The sequence below is a fragment of the Perkinsus marinus genome (genome assembly GCF_000006405.1).
Source record: "Perkinsus marinus ATCC 50983 genomic scaffold scf_1104296953336, whole genome shotgun sequence".
Lineage (NCBI taxonomy): Eukaryota > Perkinsozoa > Perkinsida > Perkinsidae > Perkinsus > Perkinsus marinus.
In genome coordinates this window covers 57,058-74,914 of record NW_003208496.1, presented here as the reverse complement: position 1 = coordinate 74,914, position 17,857 = coordinate 57,058, and the positions used below count along the sequence as shown (strand labels likewise).

The window sequence follows — 17,857 nt, the reverse complement described above, 5'->3', positions numbered from 1 at the left end:
TGAAGAGTCCTCTATGATGTAGTTTACCCTCAACATCGGCGACTCGCGTGCCAACGGGTCAAGGAGACAGGCCGTGGTATGCGTGCTCCGGGTCCGGACCGGATCGTCCTGTGGCGGGTAAAAAGGGCTCTGGGGTAGAACGACTCCGAAGGTGGCAGTTTGGCGCCCCAGACTAACTCGTGAGTTACTCAGGGGAGAATGCAAAGCTCAGCGCGTTCAAAGGCAGTCCGGGAAACTCTCAGCTGCTAGAGTGAACGCTGGGATTGGCACTGCCAATCTCAACTATATGAAGCCTGTCAATTTGGCCACTGTCGCTTATAACCTGTACTCGCTATATTGTTGTTGATAACAAAGTGTTATGCGAATCGACCTTCTTCAGGCCTTCGAGATTCTCGCCCTCTTTTACTTGCATAGTGTATTCTTGTGCTTGCGTGATCACCGACGCATAGCGGTGTCTGGTAGACATCGCTATGCGTGCCATGCAGACATTGTGGACGAATATACTCGAAGTCGTGATCGGGTCGTCGATTGATACTATAGGTTGTCGATGCTAGTGACTCTGGCAACACAATCTCAAGGGTAGATACGGGTATAAGATAATACTTAGCTGCGGTCTGCAAATACAGGCCCGATCGCAGCTTCCCACCCAAAAACTCGTTAACTCAACTCGTCCCGCCCTGCCGACTTCATCTGTGGCCATCGGACGGCCATCCTCACACAGTTGAGGATCGCACGTCAAGATGCAGACAACCAGAAACTACCGGGTGGCAGAGGGTGGGCAAAAAAGGGCCGGCACGCTCACCAGCAACTGATAGATGATAAAGTAAGGTATCAATAATCCTCACACTAACACTTAGGACCAGCAGCAACAACATCGCACGAAATACACAGGTTCAGAGTAACTAGCTTCGCGGGCGAGCGCGTCACGGTCCTGTTTTTGCACCACTCTACACTCCACAAGCTTCGTGTAGGGTAACATGCAAATACAGGCCCGATCGCAGCTTCCCACCCAAAAACTCGTTAACTCAACTCGTCCCGCCCTGCCGACTTCATCTGTGGCCATCGGACGGCCATCCTCACACAGTTGAGGATCGCACGTCAAGATGCAGACAACCAGAAACTACCCAAACTCCACAGAGGATCGGCATAGGAGAGGGACTAGCCATACCAATAATCTTAGCGCTGCCTCTAACTGAGTGACCAGGTCTCGCAAGGATCGGTTGCCGCCAGCTGTTCGGACCTCCAGGCTGGAGGCTCCAGCACATAGCCGATGACGTGCTCCCGTAATGGTCGTCGTCGCCGGCGTCACCAGTGCCACATATACTCATAGTAGTTCGGAACTCACTGACTCGCCCATGTTGGGTATAACGTAGTCATCGGGAAATCCGTCACCACACAGATCCAAATAGTCACCGTAGTGTTGCCGCTGCAGCCCGTCATGTAGCGATTCGGTCATTCCCACATACTGCGGGCCCCTGCTTGCAGCGGCTATGGCGCGACTCGCATAGGTACCCATAGGTTTGAATCATAGCTTCTTGGGGGTACCGGTCGATCGCTGCGGATCGCCATCTGCCAGAAATACTTGTAGTTGTCTGTAACACCAACGCCTTGCAGACCAGATCGGAGGACTTCAGAAAGTGATCTCTGCTTCATAGCTTCTCACCGTGAGAATCTCACGTGAACAACCAAGGAGAGTTGTCGCCTCCTTCATACCCAACCTGAGGTTGGCAACCTCCTGCCTTCGTCGAAGGATCGGGAATGTAGTCTGCGTCGGACATAAGGTCGTGCCGATAGTCCCCACCACATGAGCAATCGTGACTCCTGTAGACTGCGTTGCCTTGCTGATCCGCCTTGCTCTGGGGGATATGCACAATAACCCCAACCACTGGCCTCATCTGTGTTGATATCGTTGATCTCCACCTATACCAGCTCATTCATACGTAACATGAACCAAGCACTCATCGTGTATGCAGCTGCGCGAATCTCGCCCAAGAAACCGTTGGCACTACGCCTTATAGCAGCGAGCTGTGCTGCGGTGAGGGACCAGAGATGTCTCGCCGCCAACCCTTGAACAGAATCACTTCGCTCGCTTCATGGTTTGTTTCTCCGCAACTATGTGGTGAAAAGCCGCGGCTTGCACTTCTCGGAGCAACCTTATAACCACTCAAGGGTGGGGTTCTCCAGACAATAGCCCAAACCGCCGAGCCTCAGAGAGGGACGGCCCCGCCGACGCAGTCGACGGCAAACATGCTCCACCGTTAGGCCCTCTCATCGCAGGCACTTGGCTCAGAGCTTGGTCCGATGTGTAGAAACCAACACCATACTGAAACCACTGTACACTTTCTACAGTTAGAGAAAAGTTAGAGAAAGTTTAGTTTTCTATCCTAAACTTCTCGATCCATCTCGATACATTAAGGAGATAAGGTTGGTAGAAGGAGGGGAGATGAAATCTATATGGATATGTCAATATGATGCCATCACATCACGATCAATCGACACGACTCAACATCACAATGCCGATGGCTTATGTCAATTTTCTGGGCAGTGGGAACATAAGAATCTAGATAAATTTAGACGACATCTTGCTGATAACTTATCAGTGACGTCAATACGTGATAGAGTGAAAGTCAATATTGAGTGATAGTCAAACTTATCAGTGATAAGCATGGAGTGGAGTGCAATGCATCATCAGTGAGCGGTGAGAGTGGCAGCGACTGTGAGGGCGGTAGCGAGCCTCATCGATGCCACGCTGGAAGATCGGAGACTCTCCCAGAGTCCAGGCTTACCACCAGCTAAACGTCGATACGGTATCACTCGACGATACCACTCCCGCTCGAACGAGTTTACGCTGAAACTCTTCCTTCACTGAGGCTTGTGTTGTGCGTCGGACCATTCGGACAAGAAATATCCTTAGAAATCCCGGGCTGGACTTCTCAAGCTATCCGATAGAAGTATTCATCTTCTGATGGGATCTCGTTCATTGTTATTGAGTTAATGATAATATTATTATTATAACACTGGCTGCGTGTGACGCCATGTAGACAGTCATGAGGCGTGCGGGATAATGCGACTCACAAGCCGTGACGAGTTCGCTACTTTATAACGCAACAGAACTAGATCTTGACAATACTATACCTATAATATAGCTCATGTGACACACAATGAGATCACATATAGAACGGTCGAAGTCTCTTTGCGGTTATGGTATCAGTGATATTATATCACCAACTTGGTGACACCAAGTCCTCTGCACGCATATGCTAAACGAAATTGGTCACGAGATCTTGAATTCTCAGGTCGCTCTTGCCAAATTTTTCAGCGCGCTTCGCGCGCGCCCAATTCCTCCTTTAATCCCGGGGTTTTATGGTATATTCCTCCCCTGGGGTTTTAAGGACCTATTTGGGGAGGAATTTATTTTTCATCCCCACCGACCAACCACCCTGCCGACCGAAGACTGACCACACCGGGGACAACAGCGATAGCATAATGGGGCTACTTGTCTATACTTTACAGAGTAGCGAACAGGGGGGGGGGGGGCGTGAGCCACAGAGAGGGCTTCTTGGACCAGAGGAATCGCGTCGGCCAGCTTACTTCCTGGAACCGCGACCGATACACCAAATGGATGCAGTTCGAAGTCGAAGCCTACCCACCGCAACCTCTGGCCAAGTTGGCCTTTGTGATATGCAAAGGAAGTACCAAGAGCCAACTAGAAGACTAGTGCCACCAATAACAGCACCAATACCATAATACCAATAACATACCAATAATACACATAACAGCTTCAATGCATCGAGAAAGTATCGCAGAGACACTGTATTGTATAAGAGTATACCACATAATTGGCCAGGGATCTCTCGTTCAGAATCAGCATGCCAAACTTGGAAAACAGGAAAAGAGTCTCGCCATATGTCATACGATGGCAACCCAGGCTATGATATCTTTCGAACTCTCCCTCAGCGTTCATGACCCAGACAGATTGACGGACTTAGCGTAAACGGCACCTCTGGTTAGTCTGCCATACCTTAAAATCGCAGTACAGAACGTCGTTTTCTAACAGCGCGGCCTCAAGGCCGAAAGCTGTTCTCGAGTAGGGAGCCCGTCTACGTTGATATCGCCATGGACCTTGATGAACTCCGAGACTCTCTCGGAATAGGTTGCTGGAAAGTAGATCGAAGAATCCCTCATCGGCCTCGTCCAGGAATCTTGAGAGACGCAATCGTTTCGCTGCCGCAGCTGCGCCCTCAGAGTTTGCATTCGAGCTCGGAGAAGAAGTAGATGAGGTCTTCATGACAGGAGCTAGGCCGCAATGATCCCTGCACTGATCGGACAAGAGTCCTACACGTGCCTTAGCTACAGCTCTCAGATCGGAGGCCTTGAAGAAGATCGCAACGTCACGAGGATTGAGGAAACCCAAATGGCTTATCAAAGTGGTGCCGTCGTCCTCGCCAGAGAGCTCGGAGCATACAGTCTTTTCAGGAAGCTACATCCATCCTGGCTTGTTCCGGGAGGTACGATGGGAACTGCCGCCTCCACCAGGCAGGCCGCGATGGACGTCATGGGATCAAAAAGAGCCAGCACACTCACCAGCAACTGATAGATGATAAAGTAAGGTATCAATAATCCTCACACTAACACTTAGGACCAGCAGCAACAACAGCAGCACGAAATACACAGGTTCAGAGTAACTAGCTTCGCGGGCGAGCGCGTCACGGTCCTGTTTTTGCACCACTCTACACTCCACAAGCTTCGTGTAGGGTAACAGACAATCACAATGTTCTGCTATCTTTTATTTGAGCCTGAGAGCCAAGATAGTGCGCTCGTGATTATGCCTGAAGTTATCTACCGTGCATTGATACATCTCGAGGAGTTAGTGTGGTTTTCGCCATGGTATGTGATAACGAAGCCAGTAGAATAGCAACCTGTTTTGTATGACACCCCAAATAGTCGCTCCTGAGTACGCCATGGAAGGGTGACTATGTGTCATGAATCATGACTCATGACCATGAGCGCAAGGCTTCAGTGTCTCTATTCATTTCGCGTCTCTGGTATTCTGTAGTAGATGGAGACGCTGCGGCAATGTCGCGTCACGAAATTTGCGATCTGGGCAACTCGTTTTTTACTATCCACTGCGCGCCATGAAAGCACTAGGAAAGTTTCCTACGACGGTGGTAACAAACTGCAGCGTTTCCACCACCTCGAGTTCACATGACCGAGACAGTTGCCCATTGCAACAACTTGCTAACAAGAGGACGGTGATAGGTTTGGCAGCAAATATTTTTCAGGGACTTCTACAATACCAAGATATCAAATATCATTTAACTCCGCGGTAGTATAGAGGTTAGTATTCCTGCCTGTCACGCAGGAGACCCGAGTTCAATTCTCGGCCGTGGAACACTCTTTTCAGATTCATGTATTTTTTCTTGCCAACTGTACGGTACCTGAGAACTACCTCGCGATATGTTATTCACCAGTTCCCCAAAACAAAACAGACCCTGTCTTTCCTTCGTTGGCGCTATCCTTATCCATAAACCTCACAATTTGTACCGGGTATGTGAGCATGTGCATTTTCAGCCCAATTCGTTATGTATACTCAGTAGTACATGGCGCAATATCCCCTTATTATAAAACTAATATAACAAGGATTCGATCTCTATATCTTCCCAAGACAACCCGACACCCAATTCGTCCCAATTCGCCCAGTCGCAGTTAAGTCAGATAGTCCAGAGCAGACGAGAATGATGTGCTATTAACCGCGAGATTACCGGCTTCCCATTCATGAACAGTATGCAAAGGGCCACTGCAGCCACTAAGACTGATCACCAGACTGGTGACACCAGTGGGCATTGCACACTGCGCAGTGGAACCACACTCCAAATTGTTGTGAGTAGGTAGGCAGCCCAATCTCAGGATGACATCCTCCACTGTGGAACCATAACAAGCAAGGCAAACAAGTCCACCGGTAGTAACATCATTCATAATGCATGACACAATGGACGTCAACGAATTCTGCGTATCTCGGTCTGTTGCTTCGTCAGCAGGCTAACCATCGTGCCTTCAATAACGTTGACCATGAACGTCTCATCTGAAGAGCGAATTCCACCACTAAGTCACCACTGTGCAGCGCATCACTCCCCAAGTCAATAATAGTGTTCGGAACACCGCTCCGCTGAGCCTCATCAGCAATTTCAGCTGCTGTGGGGGGTAGAGGCAGCCAATCTCCCGACGCGTCCTTCCACTCCCAGGCCCCAACGGGTTCTGAGCATGAGAGGGATGGTGTTAATTCCAGCAGTGTCTGCTCACTTCCGAACAGCGAAACACCAGGCGTGTTCCCGATTGCTGAGGGTCTGAACAAGCAGAACATCAGCATTTAGAGAAGTTATGAATACTGCCGATGGAAAACATTCGGATCGCATCAGCCACAGAGCGTAAAAAGACTTCGCTGCAGAATAGATGAGACGGGGAAATCTAAAGCGAACAAGCCTGGGATCCACCTGGGTAGCAAGCTCGTGCTTTGAGGTTCAGATGGAACCTGAGATCGGAGAGTGGGATCGATTCTTGCTCTTGGATTCCTACTGATGCGCCAACTATGTGAATTGAGGGTGCGTTATTGTTGTTGGGTGAATTAACATCATAACCAGGCGGACTGAGCAGCGAATTCGTGCTCTCCTTACTGTACTCATCTGTTTAGACTCGAAATGCAGCACTCCATCACCATTCCCAGACGTGCGAGACACCGGTTTTTTGCTGCAGCAACATGCCTTACCTAATCCAGTGGTTCGTGTCACAGTGGTCCAGTACGGGATCTGCAGGCTTCCAAGTGATGAACAGTGTACACGTTGAGTAAATGTAGCTCACACTCTCCGGCAACGAACTCGGTTTCGGCAGCATTTTCAGCGTAGTTGGTGATGGCCTCGTTGAAATTGCCTTGCAGAGCTTGAGTCTGTGCACGTTGCAGAATTCTCTGAGATCGACACCCAGCTCCCGAGATTCTCTACCGAGTCGGTAGCTGCTAACTGCTCGTGAGATTTCAGTGGCTGGCTTGAGATTCTCTGGGTTGAGGCTCTCAGGAAGACCCCTGTAAGCTGGATTGGTCATATGGTATCTATCACCAGGCTTCGAACCTTCGAACCAAAGAAGAAGCGCCGCCCACTTGCTCCTTCTCGCCCATAGATACTGTACAGTGTAATAGTCAGGAGCTCTCTCGTAGGCGCGGTGAAGTGAGGCCTTGGACTGTTGGCAGAGACAAGTACAACAGAGGTACCTCATGCCCAGCTGGATCGCTTTACTCGTTGCGATACAACTCACCTTAAGACCCTCAAGGGAAGCACGAAAATGGTGCAGCTGAAAAATATGAGCATTCCCATCTGAGTTCTGAACGAAGCCAACCGCCGCTCTGCCACAGACGGGCGAATAAAGATGAGGCCCATCACCGCGAGCAACTGAGTTCCAGGTTCGTAAAGACTGTATGGAAGGTTCCTCAGGGCTCACCACCGAGGATAACTCCACCAACAACATGGCCTGCTTAGCTAACTTGGCAGACTGGGTGTACGGCCGTTTACATTTGCGTAAGAGTAAGTACCTCGTTACCATACTCGTAATTCACCGAGATAATAGCAGGCAAGGATAGAGAGATTGGACACATCTTTACTTACTTGGTGCTGTAATACTGCAAGGTAAGGCCGAGAGCTACCAAAGGTAGGAGCACGGGAACTATTGGAGTAAACATGATGCCCAGAAAGTAGGTCTTCATCGCGTATGCATATCTGAGTTACGACTATCCCCATGTTTTCATGTGCTTTTTGAACCTTAATGCCATGTCCATATCGGACCCCTCATGAAGCTTGTTGTATCTGATGTTCCGTAGTTACTCTCATCGCAATGCTAGCTTCCCCGTCTTACTTTTCTTGTCTCAGTTTGCTCTTTTCTGGGTCGATTTTCTTGATGACATTTTTGCGGATGATTCCACCGAGGTCGAGAAACGCCATTGCAGGTGGGAGGATCTGCGTCGAATTAGAGCGTGGATAGTTACGCAGTGAGACACATATCTCAATCTCGGTCTGCACAGCATGCGTTGTGGATCGAGGACACTAATAGCGAGTGTTTCGAGATGATGTCAAAGGATCCACCCAGGACTTCGAATTTGAATTATTCTCTAAAATATGCAGAGTCAGTCGATGCCGAGCGAGAGTCTAATTTTGAGCTCCCTTTAAGTGTATCAGTTGAATGCGCTTTGATTACAGAATTAACTAGGATAGTCATGAAGACATCAGGGACCAGGCCTCCAGCCCTATACCAATGAATAGGGTCAGCATTCACAGCATAGAGCACAACCGCGGTGTTCATCACATAGGCAAAGCTCAGCTTCGTCATTATGCTACCTGGAACTCAGGTGCGACGAACTGGAGCCGGGTGCAAGGGGCCCACTGTCTTTAGCTGAGACTGTGAAATGGCGTTCATGAATAACACTTTTATACGCCAACTTCGTGATGAGCCAGTTAAGGAAGGCGATCGTTAGAGCCGGGAGGAGGGACCTTGGAACAAGGCAGCACTTGTACGGTATGTTGAAGTACCGAAGAGTTATTGTTGCAATGAAATACCTCATTATTAGTATTATCGTAGTTTTTTTCACTTTGAGATACTCGAAAACTGGTCAGGGTCTCATTTTTTCATGACCTGCTACCGGTATTGTTTTCACAGGTTTTTTTGTACATCTCGAGCCGTTCTGAATGGTTCTGTATAGACTTGTGAGTTTCTTGTCAGAGTATGCATGTAGCCCAGTTGGGAACGGATACCAACGATGGTCTCATCCCGGAGACTTTGCGGTCATTGAACTGCCCATTGTAAACCCACTGCCTTACAATATAGCCGAACCACCGTCTTCTGCTATTCCCTCTTGAAGCTTTTGTAACCCAAAGCAAGCCAGACCACAGGCAGCTATCATAACAGATATAAATGCCTGAAAATGGTGGCCGTATGCAAGGCAATCAGACACATTGCGAGCCTCACCAAAGTGGTGAACTGAGCTGTCCGCCGCTCTTGCGATGTGACACCAAGGTTCTCCCACTGAAAATCAGTCGGGTTTGGAGCCCTTTTGACCTTCAGTCGGCTGAGAGTTGAACATCTGCGCTCCTAAACAATCATCCCCCTTACCAGCCTCTGAACCGCGGAGCACTATCGAGGCAGGTACAGTCCAGGCCGATACTCATTAACTGTGGGGAAAAGTGTGGTATTGAAAATATTGAGTTTACCATATTGACGAGTCGGCGGCTTATGCCATTCCAGTAGCGTAAACAGGCACGATGGTCCTTCTGATATCTGAGACCCCAGCCCCACCTCGCCGATGGGGCATAATGATCTGAGTTGATACCTGAAAATGACTACGGCGTGACCTGATGATTGTATCTTGGCCGCCCTGTCAGGAGCAACACTGGCGAGGGCCTCCTTCGCGGCCACCACCTCAGCCTGAGAGAGCTCCTTGGATGGAGTTTCGAGACGATGTTTTAACCTGGAGATGCGGGTTGCCTGGATCCTGGGAAAGATTCATTTCAGCACGCTTCTTCTGTTTCACAGCAGCGAACAGTTGTGTTATTTCGAAGCAAACTAGCGCTTTGACAACCTGTATGACACTCATTGTACGACGCGGTTAATGTCTGTTCCCACTTCCACTCCTCTATCTCGAACCGCGTTCCTGTGAAAGAAGTCGGAAATCTCGGCTTCGTCGGTTGCATTGTGTGGGAGTCCCGATACGAAAACGGCATAGTCGTTGGGATGGTCTGAGCCCATGCACTGTAGTAGTGCTAGAAAATATGCACATAGTCAACTACGTGTACGTGTTGGTGACAACATGGAAATTCGGAAGAGATTTAGGCAAGTTGTCATTGGTTTCTGGACCAGAACGCCTTAAGCTCAGCTTAGAGAAACGAACATATGCTTCCACACTGCACTGGGGAATGCCTAAAAGACCCCTGACTAACCTGTAAGAGCGTCACATGTCGACTCAAGAATCCTAATCCTTCGAGAGTAATGTACCTATGAGAATCACTACAGTTTACACAATCTACCGAAGCCTACTGAAAATGCCATCGTCAATAACACCATGAGGGTTATTGCTAGGCTCCTGAATGAGATCGCTTGAACAAATAGAATACACATGTTAGCATTGGTACGGGATACCCAGGATTAACTTGCTTACAACTCAGGGCCTTCGTTACCGTAGTGACCATGATTCCCAGGAGTGAGCCAGGAGGAAGATATCTAGGGTCACGGCTCGCCTGCTGTGAACCAAGCCAGCTTCACCTTGGGCTGCCCTATAGGTATCATGAGGTCCATCGAGTCCGCATTGACGTTCGACACTAACATGATGATGGATATCTGTAGACCGGTCATTGGCCGACCCACTGGGGCCGAGGGGCTCACCAAAAAGAGCATCACGACCAGGTTCCGGAGCGCCCTGAATGAATAACAAGAGGATTCATAGACTGCGAGTGAGCGCGTACTTCATAAAATCGAAGTAAACGGGGAAACCCGCGCCCAGCTCTGCTAAAGTGATAGGCCGGCACCCCAAAGGGAACTGCTCGCATTGACACAAGAAGTCCTCTAGCTACAATGAAGAAAATGGCCAAGACTAATAGGCCAGCTGATCGGACCTTGAATCGGTCAGAGGCTATCTCTCCAGAAGCAAACTTGGCTTGGATTTCCTTCATTTTACCAGCTACTTGTCGCACCTGAGCAACATGCTACTGCAATGCTTTGCCAAGACGGACTTTTGTCGCTTCTCCATGTTTGACCGCTACAGTCTTGTCTAGCGTCATTTCAAGAGATGTAACTTGATGGTCGATCTCATCCCAGAAATAACCTCTCAGACCGTCAGGCTCAACGGCACGATGTCCTCTACCTCAGCGTATCGGGTTAGTTCTACTCTACTCTCAGCCTGTAAGATACCGACAATATCTATATAAAAATTGATTTATTTCAACCCATTGTTCAGTAGTTTCCTCTGTGTGCGTTATTCATATCTTTCATTGTATCCTTCTCTGACCATTGGATACTTATAACCGTCACGAAGCATGCTGGACAACCCCGAGATTGATTAGGGCTCATCATTATCATTATTCCCTAATCATCTGGTTTTGAGTTGGCCTAAGTTGACATCGGTGGATCTAACAGGGAAACGCTAAGAGACTAAATTATCACGTGAATACAGAAACTATGAAATTGAACAAGTACTATACACAAGACGAACGTTGTGGTGATAGCCTAGTCAGTTCACTATCGCTCTTATGAACGGCGAATGAGGCTTGGGAGTTCGGATCAGACAAAGCTGATTTGGTAATCAAATTTTGGTAGACAAGCATGAATCTAATGCGAGTTCGTCAGCCAGGGGTAGCTTACATGGAGAGGTACTTGTATCTGAACTCAATCTTACTATCAACTTTCTAGTAGATGTTGGGAAATATGCACATGGTCAACTACATGCACTATCTCGCCCGAGTAGATTGGCTTCATAGTGAATGAAATAGAGCAGATAGAAAAGTGAAAGTAGTCGAGAGAATGCAGTGATAATGCTAAGCTAGTGTGAGCAAAGCTCGATCGTGTAATGTAGACAGTGCATATCTGTGTTGGTGACAATATGAAAATTCTGAGAAAATTTCGGGAGATTCTCATTGGTTTCTGTACACTTCTACCCGAATACTCATGCAAACTTCTTTAAAACTCTAGTGAACTTCTAAGCTGGGCTGAGGAGAGCAAACACTGAGTGAATCAACGCAAAAAGACGACCTCGTCCTCCCATGAATTGAGTCCGGCACAGACAGAGTGTATTTCTTTCCATCTCACATACTTAGTATGCTCTATAGCGCGCATTAACCTTGGAGTGTTAGAAGTGTTTTAGGTGAGGAATGCCGCTTATCTCACATTAGCTCTCTCTAAGTGTAAACGGTTAACTCCACAAGACACTAGTCTGCCCTTTATCATGACGTGACTGCCAGCGAAAGCTCGGAAGGCTGCTCGGCGCCGCATTAGATCGGCGATCTCCTTCCTAGTTCTTTTCGAGTGGAAACCCTAGCGAAGAAGTGCGACCAGTGATGAGGCGAAGCGTATCTCACCCTCTTATGTTGGACACGTGTTCTTAGCGGTGCTTCGTCGACTGGAAGCATTTCAACATCACTTTTGTTGTCGGGACCGTGCATGTCCGTGGCCCTGAAATCCGAGGGATAACCTCACATGGTCACCAAATGATAACAAATGACTCTTCTCATGTGTGCAACTTTACAAAGGAAACTATGTGGGCAGAACGACTCACCGAGCTCGCTTCGATACGCAGCGGTCGAAAAGAAACATATAACTGAGTGAAGGCACCGCTTGCTACCCATGATTGATAACACCATCCGGGTGGTAAACGACTTTGAAACTCATATGAATGATTGAGCAAAAAATACTATAGTGCAACGGTTAGTGATCGATGATGATTCTACATATTGATATATTGCTTACTTATAGACCTCGAGATGTTCGGGTTTCCTAATCGTCGAATTAGCCAAGTTACAACATTTTTTCGCTTCGGGCTATCAAAATCGAACACATTGTATATCAGTAAGTTATAACGTATCCATATAACATCTATTAATACCTGATAAATATATTTATATGCATATCATTTAGTTATCATTATATTTACTATTTATATCGGAGCAGTCCATTGTGAGCTGAGCCTCACACAGCGTGGGAGAATATTTCCCCTCATATGCTCAGTAACAGTCCTGTATGATCTAGTGCTGAGAACTGGTCAAACGAGAGCTCGAAAGCGATACATGTTGCCACTAGTGGCTGTTATGGCCACTACATCGGCTATCTACCCCCGTGTGAAAGTCTCTAAGCCGGAGTTTGTCTCGCTATTACGTACCGATTTAACACTCCCGTGCACTAGGATCGAATCGAATACCAATTGACTGCGAAACAATCAAAAGAAGAGGAAGGAAGCGGGGAAGTTATGACCAATCCTTCTTCTTTTTCTTCGTCAAGTGTGACACTACCAACAGCACCTTGGGCGCAACCACCGTTAGGATAAGCAAATATCAGATAGTACTAGTGCTTATGATCATCATAATGGACATCGATGATACCGTAACATACAGAGAATAGCCTTCCTGGGCTTCAATACAGAAGTTGGCATCATCATTATTATACCTCTACCGCATAGATTCGGCATGAACGACAGACAAGCATCACCGAGAATATGCCAACGATAGTAGTTATATCAACAATAACTACTACTAGTACCGTAACCAGCATTCCTCCACTATGCAATAATAAGAGCGACACTGAAAGCATCACCGTAGTACGAAACGGAAAAAACGAAATGAAGACGAAGAAAAACAGCGAAAGGATACAACTGGAACTTCAACAACAACAACAATGATACGTAGTTTTTTCTCTTTCGTACAGCTTTGCGAACTGCCCAATATGATCACCACAAAAGCAGCGACTCTCGACACACTTCTCCAAAGACGCAACAGTAGTGAATATAAGAACTAACTCCACTGCTATACAGTAACTCTTATACCATCATCAGGGCTATGACGTAGACTTCATGTACTGTCGAGACTCTGTGTCATTAATCAGCAACTTGTAGGGTAGAAAACCAATGAGGCTTCTCGGAAAAAGCAGAATAATGAACATGTACAACTTATAACACCGATGTCCTATGAATCGAAAATCGTAAAATCTCTTGTCGAATCAGACTCGACAGTATTTCCACAAGGCGAAAGCAGCAGAGGCAGAAAATACCGTGGCACTATTACTATTACTACTATCACTGAAACTCTTATACTTGCCATAGATCGCCGCGAATTAGGGACAGATGATCTCAATACCCGACAGATGATACAAAATATATGCCGACACAGAGGAAAGCTGCCCCAACAGAGTAAATATACAGTAGCACGGGCGTAGCAAGCAGCATTAGTAATAGTAGGAGAAGAGGACGACTTAGCCGATAGCAGCTAGAATATCGTAAAAGGCAAAATTTCCAGAAAGCCAATAAGGCAAACGTTCACCATCATACATGACGGTTCTTCGAGTAAAAAGTGGCTGGCCGAGATGATGACAGTGATAGAGAATCTTCTTTCTATTCAATGCTGCTGCTGTTGCCGCCGCCTTGGACGCCGCCGAGCTTGACAACTCGTCGAATTATGAATATAATATTACCACATTCTTATCGCTGTGCAGTGTTCACAACGAATACCGTCTACGTAAAGTCACAGGGGGAAGACCATCGTCAACAACCTGAAATGTAACAAAAATTTTCCCGCAATTGATTTCTGTCAGTACTACTACCCCTTTCCTTGTCCGTGTATACCTGTACTTGACAGTTTTCTGTAAATCTGTCCGCCCGATGCCACCCAGAGAACTCTTAGGCAATGTTGGCGTGTCATAACTGAAAGCTCTTTACACGATGAATGATACCGTAACTTGAGTTCCTACCCAGCAAAGCTGCCACTACCCCCGGGGGTCGCTGTCGTAGTCGCTGTTCTCCCTGAGTTACCCCCAATGGGCCCGTAAGAGTAGCTCTTAGTGAGCCAAGGATACCCCTTAGAAAGAGGTACGTGGACCTGAGAATCATCACGGTAAAACGTCGGGCTTAGTATCAACGATGACTACATGTGCCCTTTCGAGGTCGTTCTTGTTGACACCGACACAGATCAGTTTGCCACCTTTCTGCACATGCTTCCCCGTGAGCCGTCGTTGGTCAGCTAGTCTTGCCATCGACTTGAATATATCCCGCATCTCTCTAGAGCTCATGCGCATCTGAAGATACGCGCGAGTTCAAGCGCCTCCCAGGTAACGCGAAACACTCTAAATTGTCCACCGTTGCTTAGATTTATCAATTCCAAGTCTCCCAGCAATCGATCTATGAGCTGCCCATGGACTTCCTTACTACCTCGGGATGAGTTCGTGAAGTAACCGCAGGTAACAAGTCCCCCGGAGGCACCTTAGACCCCGATGCCGACCGGTACTGGGAGCCTTCGACGTTATTCGCCTACATCAAGAACGACCGTAAAGGGCAGGTCACAGGCGTCGATCGCGGTAGTAGTACTAGCCGATGTGGAGAGAAAGAGTCCGGCAAACCTCTGCCTCGTCTTGAGTCGTATACGGTCCTGATCGGCGCCTTAGTCGAAGGATCCACTGCAAGAGGCTGCGCGTCTCTATGGCTGCTGCCAGATCCGTACTAACACCGCAACATGTGCACCAGAGCGGATCTGCAACCCAACTACATAATCGTTCTCATTTCTGCGTGTCCGAGCATGCACTGGCGTGTCTATCTTATCAGCCCGAGAGCCGCCGCAAAGTAGAGATGATATCCAAGATGTAAATCCCTTCTTACCACTTGACGAAGGCCCCCTGACAATACGAGTAAATACACAAAATATGCAATAGCCACCGCCGAATTCCTCTGCAACATATTCACGAAACTCCTATAGCGACAATGGTGAATGCAAGATGTGCCAAATTTCATTGAGAAAATGCATCGGCCAGAACATCCTCGAATTCATCCGAGTGCGAATGGCCTCGTCAGGTTTTGAACGCGGTCGGCTTCCTTCGCGCCATGCCAGTCCTGCTAGCCGCGCCGTCCCCAGGCCTTCCCATCTTACGTTGATGTCTCCTCATGAGGTTTATCGACTTTGGGGATCGCCATAAAGATAACGATTAATTCCTATCGCCTGTGACGGCTTCCAAAAACGCGACTGCGTACACGGTGACGAGCGCACGACCGTTTTTACGCGTGTTAAAACAAGTACAACTCGGAGAAAATCGCGCAATCGCTGGTGCACCAGCTCAAGATCGGTTCCACGATATTTCCGTTTTACCCACCATGCTGAGCAAGCTTGCCGGTGGAGTTCGTTCGGGCTGGAGTGCTGTTAGGCACGTCAGCACGTCGACTATTCGTGGATACGAGGCAAACTTTCCGGTCACTTGGGGGAAATTCTGAATTCGTTCTCTCACAGGTTCATGACCATTTCTACGATGCTGTTGTGGTTGGCGCTGGCGGCGCTGGCCTTAGAGCTGCTTCTGGCCTGGTTGCTCATGGGCTTAAAACCGCCTGCATCTCTAAAGTGAGTTTATGCAACCAGCACTACTGCAATTGATTCTCGTTTGCGTGCTAGGTCTTCCCAACTCGTTCCCACACAGTGGCTGCTCAGGGAGGTATCAATGCTGCTCTCGGCAATATGACGGAGGACGACTGGCGCTGGCATGCCTATGACACTGTGAAGGGCTCCGACTGGCTCGGGGACCAAGATGCTATCGAACACATGTGCCGTCTCGCCCCTCAAGTCGTCCTCGAGCTCGAGAGCTACGGCCTGCCGTTCTCCAGAACCAAGGAGGGTAAGATCTACCAGAGAGCCTTCGGTGGCCAGAGTCTCAAGTTCGGCAAGGGTGGGCAGGCCTATAGGTGTGCTGCTGCTGCTGATCGTACCGGCCACGCTATTCTCCACACTTTATACGGGATGTCTCTCAAGTACGATTGTCTCTTTTTCATAGAGTATTTTGCTCTGGACCTCATCATGGACCAATACGGCTCCTGTAAGGGAGTTATCGCAATGAGCATGGAGGACGGGTCGATCCATCGCTTCGGCGCCCACCAGACTGTTATTGCTACCGGCGGCTACGGCAGGGCCTACCAGAGCTGCACAAGTGCTCATACCTGTACTGGTGACGGAGGCGGCATGGTCTCTCGAGCCGGTCTACCACTTCAAGACCTCGAGTTCGTACAGTTCCATCCCACTGGTATATTCCCAGCTGGCTGTCTTATGACTGAGGGTTGCCGTGGAGAGGGTGGAATCCTGAGAAACAGTGAAGGTGAGCCGTTCATGGCTAGGTATGCTCCTACTGCTAAGGACCTGGCCTCGCGGGATGTGGTATCTAGGGCCATGACACTTGAGATACGCGAGGGCCGAGGAGTTGGTCCAAACAAGGACCACATTTATCTGCATCTGGACCACCTACCTGCCGAGACTCTCAGAGAGAGGCTGCCTGGTATCTCAGAGACGGCCAAGATCTTCGCTGGAGTTGATGTCACCAAGGAGCCTATTCCGGTCCTGCCTACAGTGCACTATAATATGGGAGGAATCCCTACCAATTGGAAGGCCCAGTGCCTTGATCCTACCTCGTCGGACCCTAGTAGGATCGTCCCTGGCCTGCTGGCCGCTGGGGAGGCTGGCTCTGCCTCCGTTCATGGTGCTAATAGGTTGGGGGCCAACTCTCTGCTGGACTTGGTCGTATTCGGTCGTACTGCTGCTGATACTGTGGCCGAGATTGTGAAGCCTAACTCGCCTCCAGTAGCCCTCCCTAAGGACGCTGGTGAGGCCACCATTGACAGGTTTGATAAGATACGACACGCTAAGGGCCCAGTGTCAACTGCTGACCTCCGAAGCAAACTCCAGAGGACCATGCAGACTCGTGCTCCTGTATACAGAAATGGAGATGACCTGGAAAAGGGGTGTGAGGAGGTACGTGAAATTATGAAGGAGTACAAGGATATCGGCATCAAAGACCGCACGTTGGTGTGGAACACTGATCTTATCGAGACCCTCGAACTGGAGAACCTCATAACACAGGCCGCTCAAACGATCATCTCTGGAGAGGCCAGGAAGGAGTCTCGAGGAGCTCATGCCCGGGAGGACTTCCCTGAGAGGGACGATGTGGAGTGGATGAAGCATTCCCTGTCGTATCAAACCAAGCATAACGTTGAGGACTCGGACATAACGTTGAAGTATAGACCAGTGGTGGACCAGCCCTTGGATAGTGAGATGCACCATGTGCCCCCTGCCAAACGAGTGTATTAGGAAGAATAGTAGTA

At 48.7% G+C, this 17,857-nt stretch overlaps 5 protein-coding genes and 1 non-coding gene across 6 annotated transcripts; 2 read left to right on the top strand and 4 right to left on the bottom strand.

The window, feature by feature from the left end:
• The first annotated feature begins 5,320 nt into the window (after positions 1-5,320).
• Pmar_PMAR000418 lies at positions 5,321-5,392 on the top strand. Its single transcript has one exon. It is a non-coding gene; the product is annotated as a tRNA-Asp (tRNA).
• Positions 5,393-7,774: 2,382 nt separating this feature from the next.
• Positions 7,775-7,985, bottom strand: Pmar_PMAR000417 (hypothetical protein; the record flags this gene model as incomplete). Its single annotated transcript, XM_002776516.1, has 2 exons — positions 7,775-7,850; positions 7,900-7,985. The coding sequence occupies 2 exons, from the start codon at positions 7,983-7,985 to the stop codon at positions 7,775-7,777; spliced, it is 162 nt and encodes a 53-aa protein (XP_002776562.1).
• An 869-nt stretch (positions 7,986-8,854) lies between these two features.
• Pmar_PMAR000416 (hypothetical protein) lies at positions 8,855-9,783 on the bottom strand (the record flags this gene model as incomplete). Its single annotated transcript, XM_002776515.1, has 7 exons — positions 8,855-8,956; positions 9,007-9,106; positions 9,151-9,209; positions 9,249-9,315; positions 9,368-9,462; positions 9,506-9,616; positions 9,661-9,783. The coding sequence occupies 7 exons, from the start codon at positions 9,781-9,783 to the stop codon at positions 8,855-8,857; spliced, it is 657 nt and encodes a 218-aa protein (XP_002776561.1).
• A 274-nt stretch (positions 9,784-10,057) lies between these two features.
• Positions 10,058-10,811, bottom strand: Pmar_PMAR000415 (hypothetical protein; the record flags this gene model as incomplete). Its single annotated transcript, XM_002776514.1, has 6 exons — positions 10,058-10,067; positions 10,265-10,352; positions 10,395-10,450; positions 10,497-10,600; positions 10,647-10,724; positions 10,794-10,811. 6 exons carry the CDS (start codon positions 10,809-10,811, stop codon positions 10,058-10,060), a joined length of 354 nt encoding a protein of 117 aa, XP_002776560.1.
• Positions 10,812-14,194: 3,383 nt separating this feature from the next.
• On the bottom strand, positions 14,195-15,704 carry Pmar_PMAR000414 (hypothetical protein). The gene is made up of 8 exons (XM_002776513.1): positions 15,651-15,704; positions 15,273-15,399; positions 15,127-15,226; positions 14,939-15,037; positions 14,659-14,805; positions 14,482-14,609; positions 14,335-14,434; positions 14,195-14,283 (listed from the first exon to the last, which is right to left on the bottom strand). Exons 2-8 carry the CDS (start codon positions 15,302-15,304, stop codon positions 14,230-14,232), a joined length of 660 nt encoding a protein of 219 aa, XP_002776559.1. The 5' UTR covers positions 15,305-15,399; positions 15,651-15,704; the 3' UTR covers positions 14,195-14,229.
• Positions 15,705-15,871: 167 nt separating this feature from the next.
• On the top strand, positions 15,872-17,843 carry Pmar_PMAR000413 (conserved hypothetical protein; the record flags this gene model as incomplete). The annotated part of the gene is made up of 3 exons (XM_002776512.1): positions 15,872-15,967; positions 16,005-16,112; positions 16,164-17,843. 3 exons carry the CDS (start codon positions 15,872-15,874, stop codon positions 17,841-17,843), a joined length of 1,884 nt encoding a protein of 627 aa, XP_002776558.1.
• Positions 17,844-17,857: the final 14 nt, after the last annotated feature.